The following is a 13,555-nucleotide window of genomic DNA, read 5'->3' as shown; positions in this document are numbered from 1 at the left end:
CTCCATTTAAATAGTATGTTTATAGCAAATGCAAACTCCAAACTCATACTTTACAGTTTTGAAGTGTCAGGTATTTGACTTTGTCATTTTCTAATCACATTCAAACAGGATGTTCTAAACGTCAATGATGCGTGCTCTTTACCTGAGAAAATATATTATTCCTTTCTTCACCAAAAAGTCATAGAAATTCAATTGTTAAATGTCAGTCATAGTTATACACCCATAGCAATAAGTGAGCAACAGTTAGAGTGGGGGAAAAAAAGAAAGTCCTCAAGGCAGGATAATCAATATTCCATCAGTAAACTGCATAAAGCAGCCAGTCTCTGGAATATACTGGGACTTTTCCTCTCCTACAAATGATTTTGAAATGATCCGATCAGCACACTGATCTGGCTTTTTAACGATTTGGGCCAGTGGCAGTCATTTCCACAACTCGACTCACAAAAGAAACACAATTTTGCATGATAAACACCCAAACATGAAGCACAGTGGTAATCACCGGGACATGTTGTAATACGTACGATATGCTTCCAAAAGTAATGATTATTCCACGATACAGCCGCAAAATGAAATATACTGCAGTCATTCACCAACAACAGAGCAGAGACAACGTTCCCCTACTGAGTTAATTTCCATTCAACAGGAAAACACTATGATCTGTGTGTTGTCAATTAACAGTGTAAAAGTCATAAATTCGCAAAAGTCTCCAAAAACACAGAGCTTTAAAAGTGAAAATGTTCGTAGTCAAGGAAGAATTGACCTCAACCTTAAAAAGCAAACAATCAAGCAAAAATAAAATAAAATAGAATGAAAATATTCAAATACACCTAGCAGTGCTGATCTATCAAAAGCAAAATTTGATATTAGCATGGAATCGAACCAGCAGCTTTCTTGCTGTGTGACAACAGCCCTAACCACTATTCCACCATACTTTCTGTATATTTTATACAGTAAAATGCCATTAATAATAATATGACATGATATTACAATAACACCATTATAACAATAACAACAATAATAATGATGATAATTAGTATTGCTGCTGTTGTAATTGTTATTATTATTTTTCACCTTTCCATTCTGAATTTGTGGACCATAAACTGCAGTAGTCCTTCCGACCTTTGAGTGTCAAGCCATTAGGGACATATTCATCATTTCAACAATGGAATCCACTGGAAGGACAATATGGCCAAACTGACTTTTAAACAGCTGTATAAACTTTACAGCGCAAGCACATGCACAGTAGTATGATTTGGACCAAGTGTATAACGTGTGTAATCTGACTGATTATTATATATTTAAAATGTGTTTATGGCATTGACTTTCTGAATTTATGAATAAGAAACCAGCGTTGAGATAAGATCATCAAGTTCTCACAAATGGAGAGGCTCATTTTATAATGAGACAAATTGCCTCCTTCTTCATGTTACCAACTCCTGCTTGTTAAAGGAGCAGGTCTGAAAAGGCTATTAGGTCCTGGAAGCATAAATACATACTGTAAGCAGTATGTGCACAGAATACAACAATTCAGGGAAAACACTTGCCTCTTGTTTCTAAACCTATTCCACAGGCTTCTCCTGGTCCAGTTAATCCACGTCGAACAGAATCTGGAACTAGAACACAACTGTGCCACTTGTGCGTCCTCCACCTACGCAGAAACACAACCGGTAGAAATAAATTGCAGTTTCATTTGTTAAGCAGATTCACACTTACTTTGCTGATCTGGACCAAAGGCTGACAAAATGCAGGCTCACAAGGTGTTAGATTTGCTGCTACAACAAAAATAGATAACGAACAATTCTGAAAACAGTGAAGCAAAGACAAAAAAAAATAGAGGATACTTTTTGATACTGTTACTCTTTGTATAGTTTCAGTTCCGCCATAATCAGCTGAACTCAGTCAATAGCTTTTTAATTTCGTAATATTTACCTAACTTTACTTATGATATGCTGTTGAATAATATTTAAATCAAGTATTCTTGTTGCACACAGTATTTATTGGAAAATGACCCAATGATCTTGACCTTTTGGTTTCCACTTATGTATAGTCCTCGGTTGTTTTATGGTTCAGGGGATTTTGTGCCTCATGCATTTTCAACAGATGGTGAAATATGAACTCATAAGCATGAAAATTACTTTCGGATTGAAAATCACAGCAATGTTACCAACCAACAGCAACAGTATATTTCCAGAATATTAATCTCACCTAAGTCATTTAAGGGTTTTTAGTTTACAGTACACTTTATTTTAGTCTATTAGTACTTAAATAGCTTCATTAAAAGAAACCGTGTTTACTATTAGTTACATTAGAGTGTAAGCAGCAGGGGTTACGAGGTTTTACCTCGAGCCCTATAAAATCTGTTTTATTGTTTCCCAAATTCCATTATAATTTTTCCCACATTTGTTGTTTTTTTTTTTTTTTCGATTTTTAATTTTTGAGAATTCCATTTTTCGAATTTTATGCAAATTTCTCCCTGAGACAGTGTTTTCAGTTTTGAAATATAGACAATTTCTTCAGTTATAACTGAAAACTTTAATGGTTCCACACATTTAAGCAAAAACATTGGTTGAAATATCAAATCCACTGTAAACTTTTTAATTTCTTCTATCCCCATGCTCTTTGGTTTTCCACCAATTACTAACATTAGGATTGAAGTACATGATAGTCAACCTCTTTGTGTGGAGCTCAGTGAGTGACTTAGCACTCAGGCAGCTGCTTCACTGGTGGGGGACGTGCATTATTAGCGACCCCCTCTGAGAATTTTCTCGACAGAAAATTTTTATCCTGAAAAAAAAAAGAAAAGACTGAGAGCTGGTCTCGGTGGAGGCGTCCAATCTCTCGTCTCTGGAGGGGTCCGGTGTCTCATCTACTCTGGTCTGGTCTGGTCTCTACTCTCTGGTCTGGTGTAGTCCCTAGTCTCTGGAGGGGTCCGGTCTCTGATCTGGTCTGGAGGGGTCCCGTTTCTGTTCTGGAGCTGGTCTGGTCTGGTCCGGTCTAGGACCTGAGGGTCACCGTTCCTTGCTGTAGCCCAGTCCATCACTTGTCACCAATTAACCAATTAACCTGGACTTGCTCAGGTGCTCCTATCGGGAATCGAAACGCACCCTTCTTATTGCAGGGACAGCGTTAACCACTACTCCACCGTGCTGCTCAGGTCACCACATACATTTACATGAAGTCACCAATTGATCTAGACATGTACAGAATTATTAGCAACCCCCGCAGAGAATTTTCCGGAAAAAAAAAAAAAAAAAAATTAAATGTCAGCCAGTTCTGTTATTCCATGTTTATAATGAATTCTGTTTTTTAATGTCTAATTTTATAGGGCCCTATTTAACGAATGGCTGGGAAGACCGAGCTTGACATGAGCTTCACAGTGTGCAAGGTTTGCAAAATGAGGAACTGCGCTATTTTTTTTTTTTTTTATAAACTGACACTTTAATTTTTGTTACTTAAGCAATATGTGATATTGCTTTTATGCAACAATTCCATGTAAGCATGAATAAATGTTTCAAACTTAATAAATGTGAAAAAGATGCTTTAATGTCTCCATTTGTCATTCTGTCTTGCAAAGCAGACTGGAGTAGATCATGAGGATCCTTTGACAACCTATAGATTGAAGCAGAATGAATCGATTTTGAATCGAGTTGTGGCACCAAAAATTCGAATCGAATCGAATCATGAGACAGTACAAAATTCCCACCCCTAGCAAGCAGCATGGAGGTATGTGTCCAAAGCCGCAATATCTTTTGATAATAACTTTACAAAAGTATAGGAACACATAGATTTCACGATATTCACAACATGGAGCTATGTGACATTTCGCATTATGGATCACATTTTCTCAGATTTTCACACTTTGAAAGAGCAGAAATTCTTCCATAAGGTAAAAAAAGAGAAGAGGCTGGTTGTAAATGCCGCAAATACCTGTAGACTGGACAAACTGGAAGTGATTCGCACTCTCGCTCTTCATACAGCGTGTCGGGACACTCCTGGCCCCCATTAGCAGACCTTTGTACGATGGTCCTGTATCGACACTGTGTGGTGGCAGTTGTATTTTCTGTTGAACATGAAACACAACCTTCAAAGTCTACGTTCGGTGGCAGGTTACTTAAGAGGAATTAATGTTTTCTGGAAGGAGGGGAAAGTAAAATGAGACTGAGACAATTGGCTTATCTTGGACACTAAACAAATGGAGTCACAATGAAAACTTTGTATCTTGAAGACAGGGCTAGAAAAGAAGCAGTCTCAAAGTGGATCTGGTGCTGATTGTAATGCCCTTGTGCTTGTGATGTCCTCCACTTCCCTGCAGTCTGCTTCTGGGCACACTACAGTGTAATAGCTTCATTTGGCTCACGCTTCAAGGCTCATTACACGCACACTAATTACAAAACATTGAAAATGGTGCAATTAAGAAAGTGATTACATCATCAAAGGACCCCATGGACTAAAGCATATTTACAGAGACAAGATTCCTCCTCCATTCTTTTAAAAACAATTATATACTTTTTGATTTCCAAGATATTTACACTCCACATTTGGAGCTCATTAAATATCAATTCTCTCCCTGACGTTTTGACTTAAATGTAATGGACAGTTAAGGGTGTCTATTACATCAAGTTATAAGTAATTGAAAACTTGAATTTAAATAGTTATTTATTACAATGGAGACATTAGGGTAGAAGAAAAATTGAAAAATGTTGATGACATTGTGATAGCCGAGTGCTTGACTTTTCAGTTTATACGCATATTGGCTTTTGCTCCAGTCCCCTGAACTGTACATTAGTAAATTTAACCTCTAAAGGGTCACAGAAATCTGTTTAAAGATCTACCTGGCATACAGGTTGACGGGCAGGCTGTCCATTCACTGAAGGGAGTCACAATGCAGTCTTTCTTGCAGGGAAGCAAGCAGGGTTGACCAATTTCTGGACGAGATGAATCTGGACATCTAAACACACGGACAAACAGCAGTCTGAAAAAACATCATTTTCATCCCACAGTCAACAGATGAACAGTTTGAATCTCACTGGTAAGAGGGCAGTGCAATGAAACAACTGCCCTGTCATCGCACATCTCATCACGGAAAACAGGAGTCTACGCTTATTTGTGCTTGTGGAATAATACATAATAAAATTAACACAGCTAAATTTCTTAGCAATTCTACAAAGCTGTAGGTAGGAGGATAAAATGTAGGACCGGTTTAAACGGATACCTTCATTTATCTCCCAGTATACATGGACTAAACAGCCACCATAGTCTTTTATTTCTACCAAGGGAACTGAGAGTTCTTGGAGGGGGGAAAAAAAAAAAAAAATCAATCAGTCCACAGCATGCATGCTAATTAAACCTGAGAAAAGTGAGAATATGCAAACTGTTTACCAATGAATCATTCCTACTTCGCCAAGGGTGCCATTACCAGGTTTTAAGGAGAATTCCAGACTTTTACCAATTGTGTTAAAAATCACGTTTCTCCCCCATTTATGGGACTACATATCTTCTGCAAAGTATATGTAATGGGCCCTTGGGCTATGTTACATTTTGTGTGTCACGCAACCTTGAAGTAGAGTGGATTAATGCAGCTTTATGAAATCAAATAAGTCATGTGCTTTGATGTCTTCATCAACCGGCAGGCTCCACACTCCCCAAAATCACACATAAATACACACATACAGAAAGAAATTCCAAATTTAGGTGTTTTTTTTTTTTTTTTTTTCTCAGAGTGACTTCCTTTGCAGAAAAAAACAAGTTCCAGGTCTCACCAGAGACCCAGCGTGGTGCCACATCTTACCAAGTGCAAAAAGCCCAGCATGTGCAGGAATTAGATAAAAGTATGTCAAAGCAGAAGGAGGCAAGATACATTAAACTCATCCTTTCCCTGGCACACCAAGAATGGGGGAGCCAGACTTTCACTCGAGGTACGGTGTTCAGCGGTGACATAGTTGTGTACATTAAATGTCTCTTTTTCCAACATTAGCCATCATCTCTAAAAAAAAAAATATATATATATTAATCAAATACCCAGTTGAGCGCTACTTGTTACTGATTTGAATTTCTTGAATTTCATTCTTTGGGCTTTTTCAGTGTGACATTATCTTCAAACCTATTCCAATGTAATTGTGTATGCAGCAAGAAAATGTGTTACCTGTGCGTGATGAGATGATTAGTTGTTACATTGCTTTTGCTGTGAATTTCTATTTCATCTTTAATACTTAATAGGAGAAGCGATATGAAACAATCAAAAAGAAAAGAACATCCATCAGTGCTTTTTGTAAGCTTTGTGCTTATACCAAGAAAGATTTTTTTTCAGTAAAAAATAAAAAAAAATAAAAAATGAAGCAGTTGAAATGGAGCACCAGCTCCAGCATGCAGCATAACTTGGTCCTTTCTGGAAACCATACCATGATGTGTATTTCCTCTGTGTATTAATCCTATCAAATCGAGAAGATAAACCAAAGCTGTGCTCTTCTCGATCAAAAACCAAATCACAAAGTCTTACACACGTAAGTGCACATCTCTGCAAAATGTATACACTATCTCCTGTCCCTGACCATCAAAGGCAACTCCGATGAATAGCAACATGTGTTAAATGCTTTCCATGCATATACAGTGACTGCATTCACAGCATACTGTATGGGCGAGATCTGATGGTGGAGAAGAAATGCAGTGGAGGATAGAATGCATTAGAAAAAAGCCTCTCCATGATCCATTTTATCGCCCTGTCAATAATATACTGAGCCAAATAAGGGCAAACTTTTTGCATTATTTATAAATCTATCTTCCCACGGAGGGCTGTAACATCATTACAGTGACAGCACAGAAGCCCTTAGAAGTGGTTGAAATTGTATTGTTGAAAGAGGGGTAGATAATGGTGAAGCATAAGCAATATATATATATATATATATATCTTAAAGACGAACCAAATAAGAGCTTAGTATACAAAGCTCTAGAGATATACTTTCACAGTACATGATGTCCTCTGGGTGATTTGTTAGTAAATAAAAACATAGAAGAGATATCTTTAAGGGAACACGTTTGGAAAACAGAGACTGCGTTCCTAAATTATTCTTCCGTAACAGCAACACGATCACTCCTCAACTCTTGACCCAGATTTTACAAAGCTCTTTTGCTCGTCAGTGATAGTGTACCAAGACACATTTTCTGCTATCTAAGGCTCGGCAAAGCACAGTGGAAATATTAAATTATAAGGACAATTTTATACCTTCAAATATACTGAAGAACATGTGTTGTAGCTTTTTTGAAACTTTGAGACAATTATCTTTGTTTTGATTGAGAAAATTATGCATTGAAAAAACATATTCATTTCATTTGTTTAAATCCATAGGGGTCATATAATTGAAGTGAAAACAAATCCATTGTATGCTCATACACCTGTGGAGAAGTAAAAAATTGTTGCATGTAGACAAACAAGAAAGGAGAGAATTTATTGATTCATCTCCCAGCACTTGCATGCACAACAAATATACGTGCAACAACAAACCTGCAGACTAAAACATTAAACTGCCAGGACATGGTGCTGCCCTCAAAACATTTTGTGACATTGAAAATAAAATTAAGCCTTAGCCTGTACAGACACATAAAGCATGTATCTTACTGCAGGCTAATCTAAAAATCTAAAATAATAATGCATTTTTTTTTTTATTAAACATAAAAAGTATGATATCGCAAAAACGCTCACTAGCAGGAGAATAACAGAACTGCAACACAAGCTTGCACTTGAATGTAAACACGAGAGCTAATCTACCTTTTACTTATGACAGGTCCAACGTTCGTCTTCATGCAGCTGACTTTGCGGATCTGGATGCCCAGAGCACAGCTGGGGGTCCCATTCCAGAAGCTGGTTCCATTGAGATTCATGGAGGTGTCTTCAATACAGGGGCCCCAGGGTGCTGCCTCCCAGTAGAATGCTATGCAGGGATGGTCATTACAGACTCTCCACTCCTCCAAGGCTGGCGCTGATGGGCACTCCTTCCCCTCTGGCCACCAACATAAACAAGAAAGCCACAGAGTTAACAACATGACCAATACACAACTTCACATTGTGGGAGGAGCGGAGAGGACATGGTGTCAGTGTCCGTGTGTGTAACACTATTTAGGTATGGTACGTCTGCGTGTTTTTGGCTAGATCCTTATGGCTCCACTAAAACTGGTTTTAGTCCAACAAAGGAATAATATTAAGGAAAGAACATGCAATAAGATTTTTGAGAATTTTAAATCAAATACGAGTCGAGAATTAAGACAAGAATTATTGTTAAATTCATTGTTGATGACTGGAGGCAGCTCAGCAAGAAGACAAACGTTTAGGCTAGTCGAGCAGTCACTTTACAAGTTCTTACCTGGAGAATTTGAATTACAAATGAAAAGTCATTGCAAGGTCAGTGCAACAGAATCCCTGGGCCAATACAAACACTGGAGGCAAAAGTCAGAAAAAGGATGCACACGCTGTGTTAAAGGCCTCCAGCTATTTTAATAAGGCAGCGTTTCGATCTGCGGGAATCTTTATCAGGCGCAGTGTCTGATGAAGATCCCCGTAGGTCTTTTTCCGATGTCTTGTCACCAAGTTGTAGTTTCTGCGGCAAATAGATTGGATTAGTCAGGTCTTTACAGCCTGAACTGTACCAGCTTAACACACTGTTGCTTGATCAAGAGTTTTCTTAAACAACCTGGTGCCAACCAGGGATTCAGGGCTGTGTCCTTAGTTACGGACAGTCCGCTCTGCAGATCTGATTTCCCAGCTGCTCAGGAACTGCCGGGAAACAGAGAAGGAGTGCTTCCTATACAATGAGCCTCACCTCCATTACAGAAAATAAAGTGCTTTCATTGTGTTATCATTACTTACAAGGAGGGAGAAGGATAACAAATCCATCTGCCGTACCGAGCAGAGAATATCAGTGTTATATTTGTCGTTGTTAGATCATTTTAACAACACAAATGGCAGCAACTAAAAACTACGCTTACTATTAAAATACAGATTCATCAATGAATTAGGTTGAATAGAGGCAGGAGAAAGGATGGCATTGAGTGAAGCAGATGAAACAGAGGTCAGAGTAGAGCAAAGGCGTGACTATAAGGCAGTCAGGTGAAAATTAGGTCAAGCTTTGTGGGTCAGAGGCTGCATACTTGTTTTTTGTATTAAATGAATGCATCAAGTCTGCGGAGCTCGGCTTGAAGATCTGTCTTTATGCACTTTTTATTTTTGTTGCTGGGATGTGATGCATGTACTGCATGAAATAATACAATACGTTTACACAAAAGCTGACACAACTCAGTCAGTAATATGAAAAATTCTATGACAGAAAAATGATAACCGCCATTTCTCGAGAATCATAGCTGTGTTTAATTAAGCTCACTCGCATTCCATGACGTGCCCTGCTTGTGTGTCACACAGCCAGGTATTACTGACACACAACATTTCTGAATTCGCAGCCATATATAAGATGGAGCAAAACCAAGGAATGACAGAAAAGACGAAAAATACAGAAAATGTCAAAGTTCTGGGACCATTTCAGGTTGCAAAAAAAACAAGAACACTGTTTAGGACATCCACTGTAAAACGGAAACCAAACCACCACAGTACTTCAGTGATGCAGCATTTCAACCGAAAGCACTTAATTCCACAGAATGGAGTCAACACAAGGTAACACAACATAATGTAAGTAGACTTGTTAATTTAAAGTAATTACTAATCGAGATAAATGCTAGTAAGAATGAACAGTAATTGTGGTTATTTGTAATGGCGAATTAAGAAGGTGAGTCTTTATTGATGGCTGGTTATGATGTTCCTAACATTAGCTCAGTAAAAAATGCTGGTTTAGTTCATGTTGCATTAATTTAATTTGTGTTTCGTTGTGACTAGGCCTAATTGTTAACCTAACACACAAAAGAAGACGCACTCTTCTCTATCACTCACTCCCCATATTTAGTAAGGCAAAAGAATTTTTTGATTACCTAATTAATTGATAGAATAATCAACTACAAAAATAATTGATAGCGTCAACCCTTTCACCATCCAAATTCATCTTTGACTCTGAGGGTGGTGTGCAGGGAGCAGTATACTAAATATGTCGGGGGACTACATGTGTCAGTTTAAGCATTTTCAATTCTGAATGGAAGCAAAACACGAGTTAGTTCAGTTGGAGCATCACTGGGTGACTTCAGGAGACGGTTACTGTGACTCAGAGAAGGACATGGAGGAACCAGTCAAATAAACAGCTTCCAGCACTTTCCAGCCTGTTTTGCTTTCCCCTCACCTTTCCACAATGTCACACATTCTTACAAACATATGAACGCAAATACATGTACACACACAGTGAAATGAAAACCACTTTGTGGAACCAGGCTCAAATTACGAGATTCTTTCATCAGCTGTTCCTGCAGATATGCATTTGGTTACAGGGATTAATGGGTAGTTTGTTGGCTTCCAAGTTATGCTGCCCGATTTAAAAACACAACACTTGGAATACACAGGAAAACTCTGGTCAAGGAAAGATCCCACAGTTATGGATGTTCCACTATCACCTCAAATATTTTATGAAATTGAAATCTTCAAAAAGTGATAGCCAAAGTAAAGCTACAGTGGCTGAAAAGGCTTTCTGATAAATAATTTGGCTCAAGAAATCTTCAGGTGGAACACTTAAGTTTGTCTAATATTGGCTTCCTAGTTTTGATTTAAAAATCTAATATAACAACATATCCTTGGATGCTCCGTCTTGACAAACACGATGGCGGAACCTCTTTTCTTATTTTCAAGAGTACGCTACGGAATATGTGTTGCGCTCAACAACATTCTTGGGCTTGACAGATAGACGACGAAAAAGTATCCAAATCAAAGTAGAAGAACCAGTGATTTTATTTTATTTATTTTTTTTTTTTCCCCCTTTTCAAATCCTTGTAACGTAAGTGAAATTACAGTAAAAGACATGTCATTTACCATGGCAAGGAAAAACCTCAATGAGAACATGAGGCGAAAAGCCTAAAGACATCAGAGGGAATGTTTGAATTACCTTTCCCTGGCATAGCCAGTACGGTGCGAGTGCGGCTCTGTCGGCCCTCTGAGGTTTTAGTGGCACAGCTGTGTGAGCAGGGGGACCAGGAGGACCAGGGGCCAACCACACAATCTGCAGGACAGGCCACCTCGCAGACCCCTTCTGTGGGCGGAGGGTCATCTGTACAGTGGGCGATGGGCACGTATTCCCCTGAGAAGGAAGATAATACACATGATGTACACTCATGTATCATCACACTGACATACAATGGACTTGATTAAAAACCAAACCCAAACAGACAGATGAGAAACATAAAGGAAGACTGCCCCCCTTTGTGCGAATGCTTCCCCTCATCGATCCCACATGATCAAATTACATAATTATAGATGGTTCCAATTTAAACTTTGCAATCCTTTGAAATCCAAAATATCAAATGCAGCGAAGAGGAGTGATTATAACCCACAGAGATCACCTCCAGAGGTGAGAAGTTTTTCATTTGGATCCCACTGAGAGGGAGTGAAAATGCTGTTTATCTGTAGTGCAACAACTGGAACTATGTGGTCAGCTTCTCCTACACGCTCCCTTTACTCAGATGTCCACTTTTACTTGTTTACCAGTTTCTGTTATGAATGTGCGCTCTCCAAGGGTAGAGGGCAACGTGTACCTGAAGAGGTGTGTAAATATAAACGATATAGATATAAAGATATAATTGTAGCCTGGCTAAACAAGAATATGAATACTTGGCGTGAAGGCCGTCCACATTGTTGCTAATACCAAGTTAAACATTGTGGGGTTTTTTTTTTTCTTCTTTTTATTAAAAATAATCTGAAAGTTAATGCTTCCATTGTTGGCAAAGTTTGCCAAGTGCAAAGCATTTTTGATAATTAGGAGGGAACAGATTTGTACTTCTATAAAATGTTCACATCAAACAGAAGCAGGCATCCTTCTAACTGTCAAATTCTGTCAAACAGAAATATCATTTCATTTAAAGAAAATTATGAGGACTTCCCATTGGTATTCTGAGTCAGTTTTAAAAGCTATCCCTCTGCCTTCAACTTGGAGCCATGTTATGAAATATTTATCACCCCCTCCCAGTTAACTTTTTTTTTTTTAGGACCAAACCAGCAAAAGACAGGCACAAACTTTTCTCTTTACTGCACATGATAATGACTCTCATATCGTGTGATTTCTCTTTAGAATTAAAGGAAATTGTTTCACATAAATGTAAATGACTGGATTATTGCCTTGCTGAAAAACTCTGTGATATTTCTTGTATTTCTGGTTGATCGCTAACCGAGGGTAGCAGAGAGCAAGGTCTTTCTGTCTCAGAGAGAGAGAGAGAGAGAGAGAGAGAGATAAAGAGAGAGATCAATTTGAGAAACAGGGATGCCATCCTCGTGTCAAAACAATGCCAGCAGCTGCCAAAGCATTACTTTCAGATACATGCTCATACAGCAATATCATTAACTTTAGCTGAACTCAGTCACTACATCATGGAATATGGTTGAACAATAACAACCCCAGGGCAGATTTGCTATCAATTTGTCTTTTTCTTTTCCCACCCTCATGTCCAAGTGAATATCCTTGATGCAGAGGAGGGCAGTGAACAGAGCAAACCAAGGTATTGTATCATCCAAGAGATGTAAAAGGCGCCCTTGGGGAGTTGAAAATCTTTTGCCCATAAAGTCAAAGCATCAGAAATTTCCATCCATAAAAGAACCATTGTGGATAAAGCAGAAGATGTTAGTCTGCTTGAAGTAATGGCAAAATACCACAGGCTGGTGTTTCAGAAGCATCGCTACTTTCATTTGTGGAGATAAAAATGGATGAGGTTGGCACATGAGTTATCAGTAAGTTAAACATCAAAACTGGTGGAAAATTTTTCCCATCATGGCACAAGGGAATTGATTTTATAAGTAAATAAAATAACAATTAAATAATGCATTAACTCCAAGGAAAATTGTAGAATTACAAAATTTTGCAGTGATCTGGAGGCTGGAGCATGTGAATAGGAACTGGGCAAATACACATATCCATTTCAAACTGATAGCAAAGCTTTAAGCTGTGTGGGAATTCATTATTCCCAAGAAATTACAAAGTAAGGATAAAATCAAACTGGTTCGGTGTCATAGACAGTAAATCTACCTTTCAGACCAACATTCTGACTCTTATCTACCCCCTGAGTCTCCGTGCATGGATTCATTGCACAGACTGATTTATTTTAAGTGTTTATTACTTTTAAATGTTGATGATTATAACTTCAACTAGCCTCTTTTTGAATACATCTGCCATGAGATGGTTGCATAATAAATTCTAGCGAGCGGGGTGCTACAGCCTATCCCAGCCAACGTTCCAGGCGTGGTACACCCTGGACAGCTCACCAGTCCATCACAGGGCCAACACACAGAGACAGACAGAGACCAACAACCACTCACACTCACACTCTGGGAGTTTGATTTCCAAATAAAATGAAAAATTTTCTTTCTTTACTTACTTCTGAAAAGAGGACTTTGGAGCAACAGTCCAGTCCTTTTTGTCCTTAGCCCAGTTAA

General features: G+C 38.4%; 1 protein-coding gene across 1 annotated transcript in view; it reads right to left on the bottom strand.

The window, feature by feature from the left end:
* Positions 1–13,555, bottom strand: part of thsd7ba (thrombospondin, type I, domain containing 7Ba) — a 184,093-nt gene that overhangs the window by 43,885 nt on the left and 126,653 nt on the right. The window contains exons 10-14 of the mRNA XM_029530839.1: positions 11,022–11,213; positions 7,763–7,994; positions 4,833–4,948; positions 3,928–4,060; positions 1,545–1,648 (exon numbers count right to left, since the gene is read on the bottom strand). Of these exons, the coding sequence (XP_029386699.1) occupies positions 1,545–1,648; positions 3,928–4,060; positions 4,833–4,948; positions 7,763–7,994; positions 11,022–11,213 (777 nt within the window). The remainder of the gene's footprint in view (positions 1–1,544; positions 1,649–3,927; positions 4,061–4,832; positions 4,949–7,762; positions 7,995–11,021; positions 11,214–13,555) is intronic.

This window comes from Echeneis naucrates, chromosome 21 (assembly GCF_900963305.1).
Source record: "Echeneis naucrates chromosome 21, fEcheNa1.1, whole genome shotgun sequence".
NCBI classification, from domain to species: domain Eukaryota; kingdom Metazoa; phylum Chordata; class Actinopteri; order Carangiformes; family Echeneidae; genus Echeneis; species Echeneis naucrates.
The sequence above is the reverse complement of the archived record's forward strand: the minus strand, read 5'-3'. Positions and strand labels throughout refer to the sequence as shown.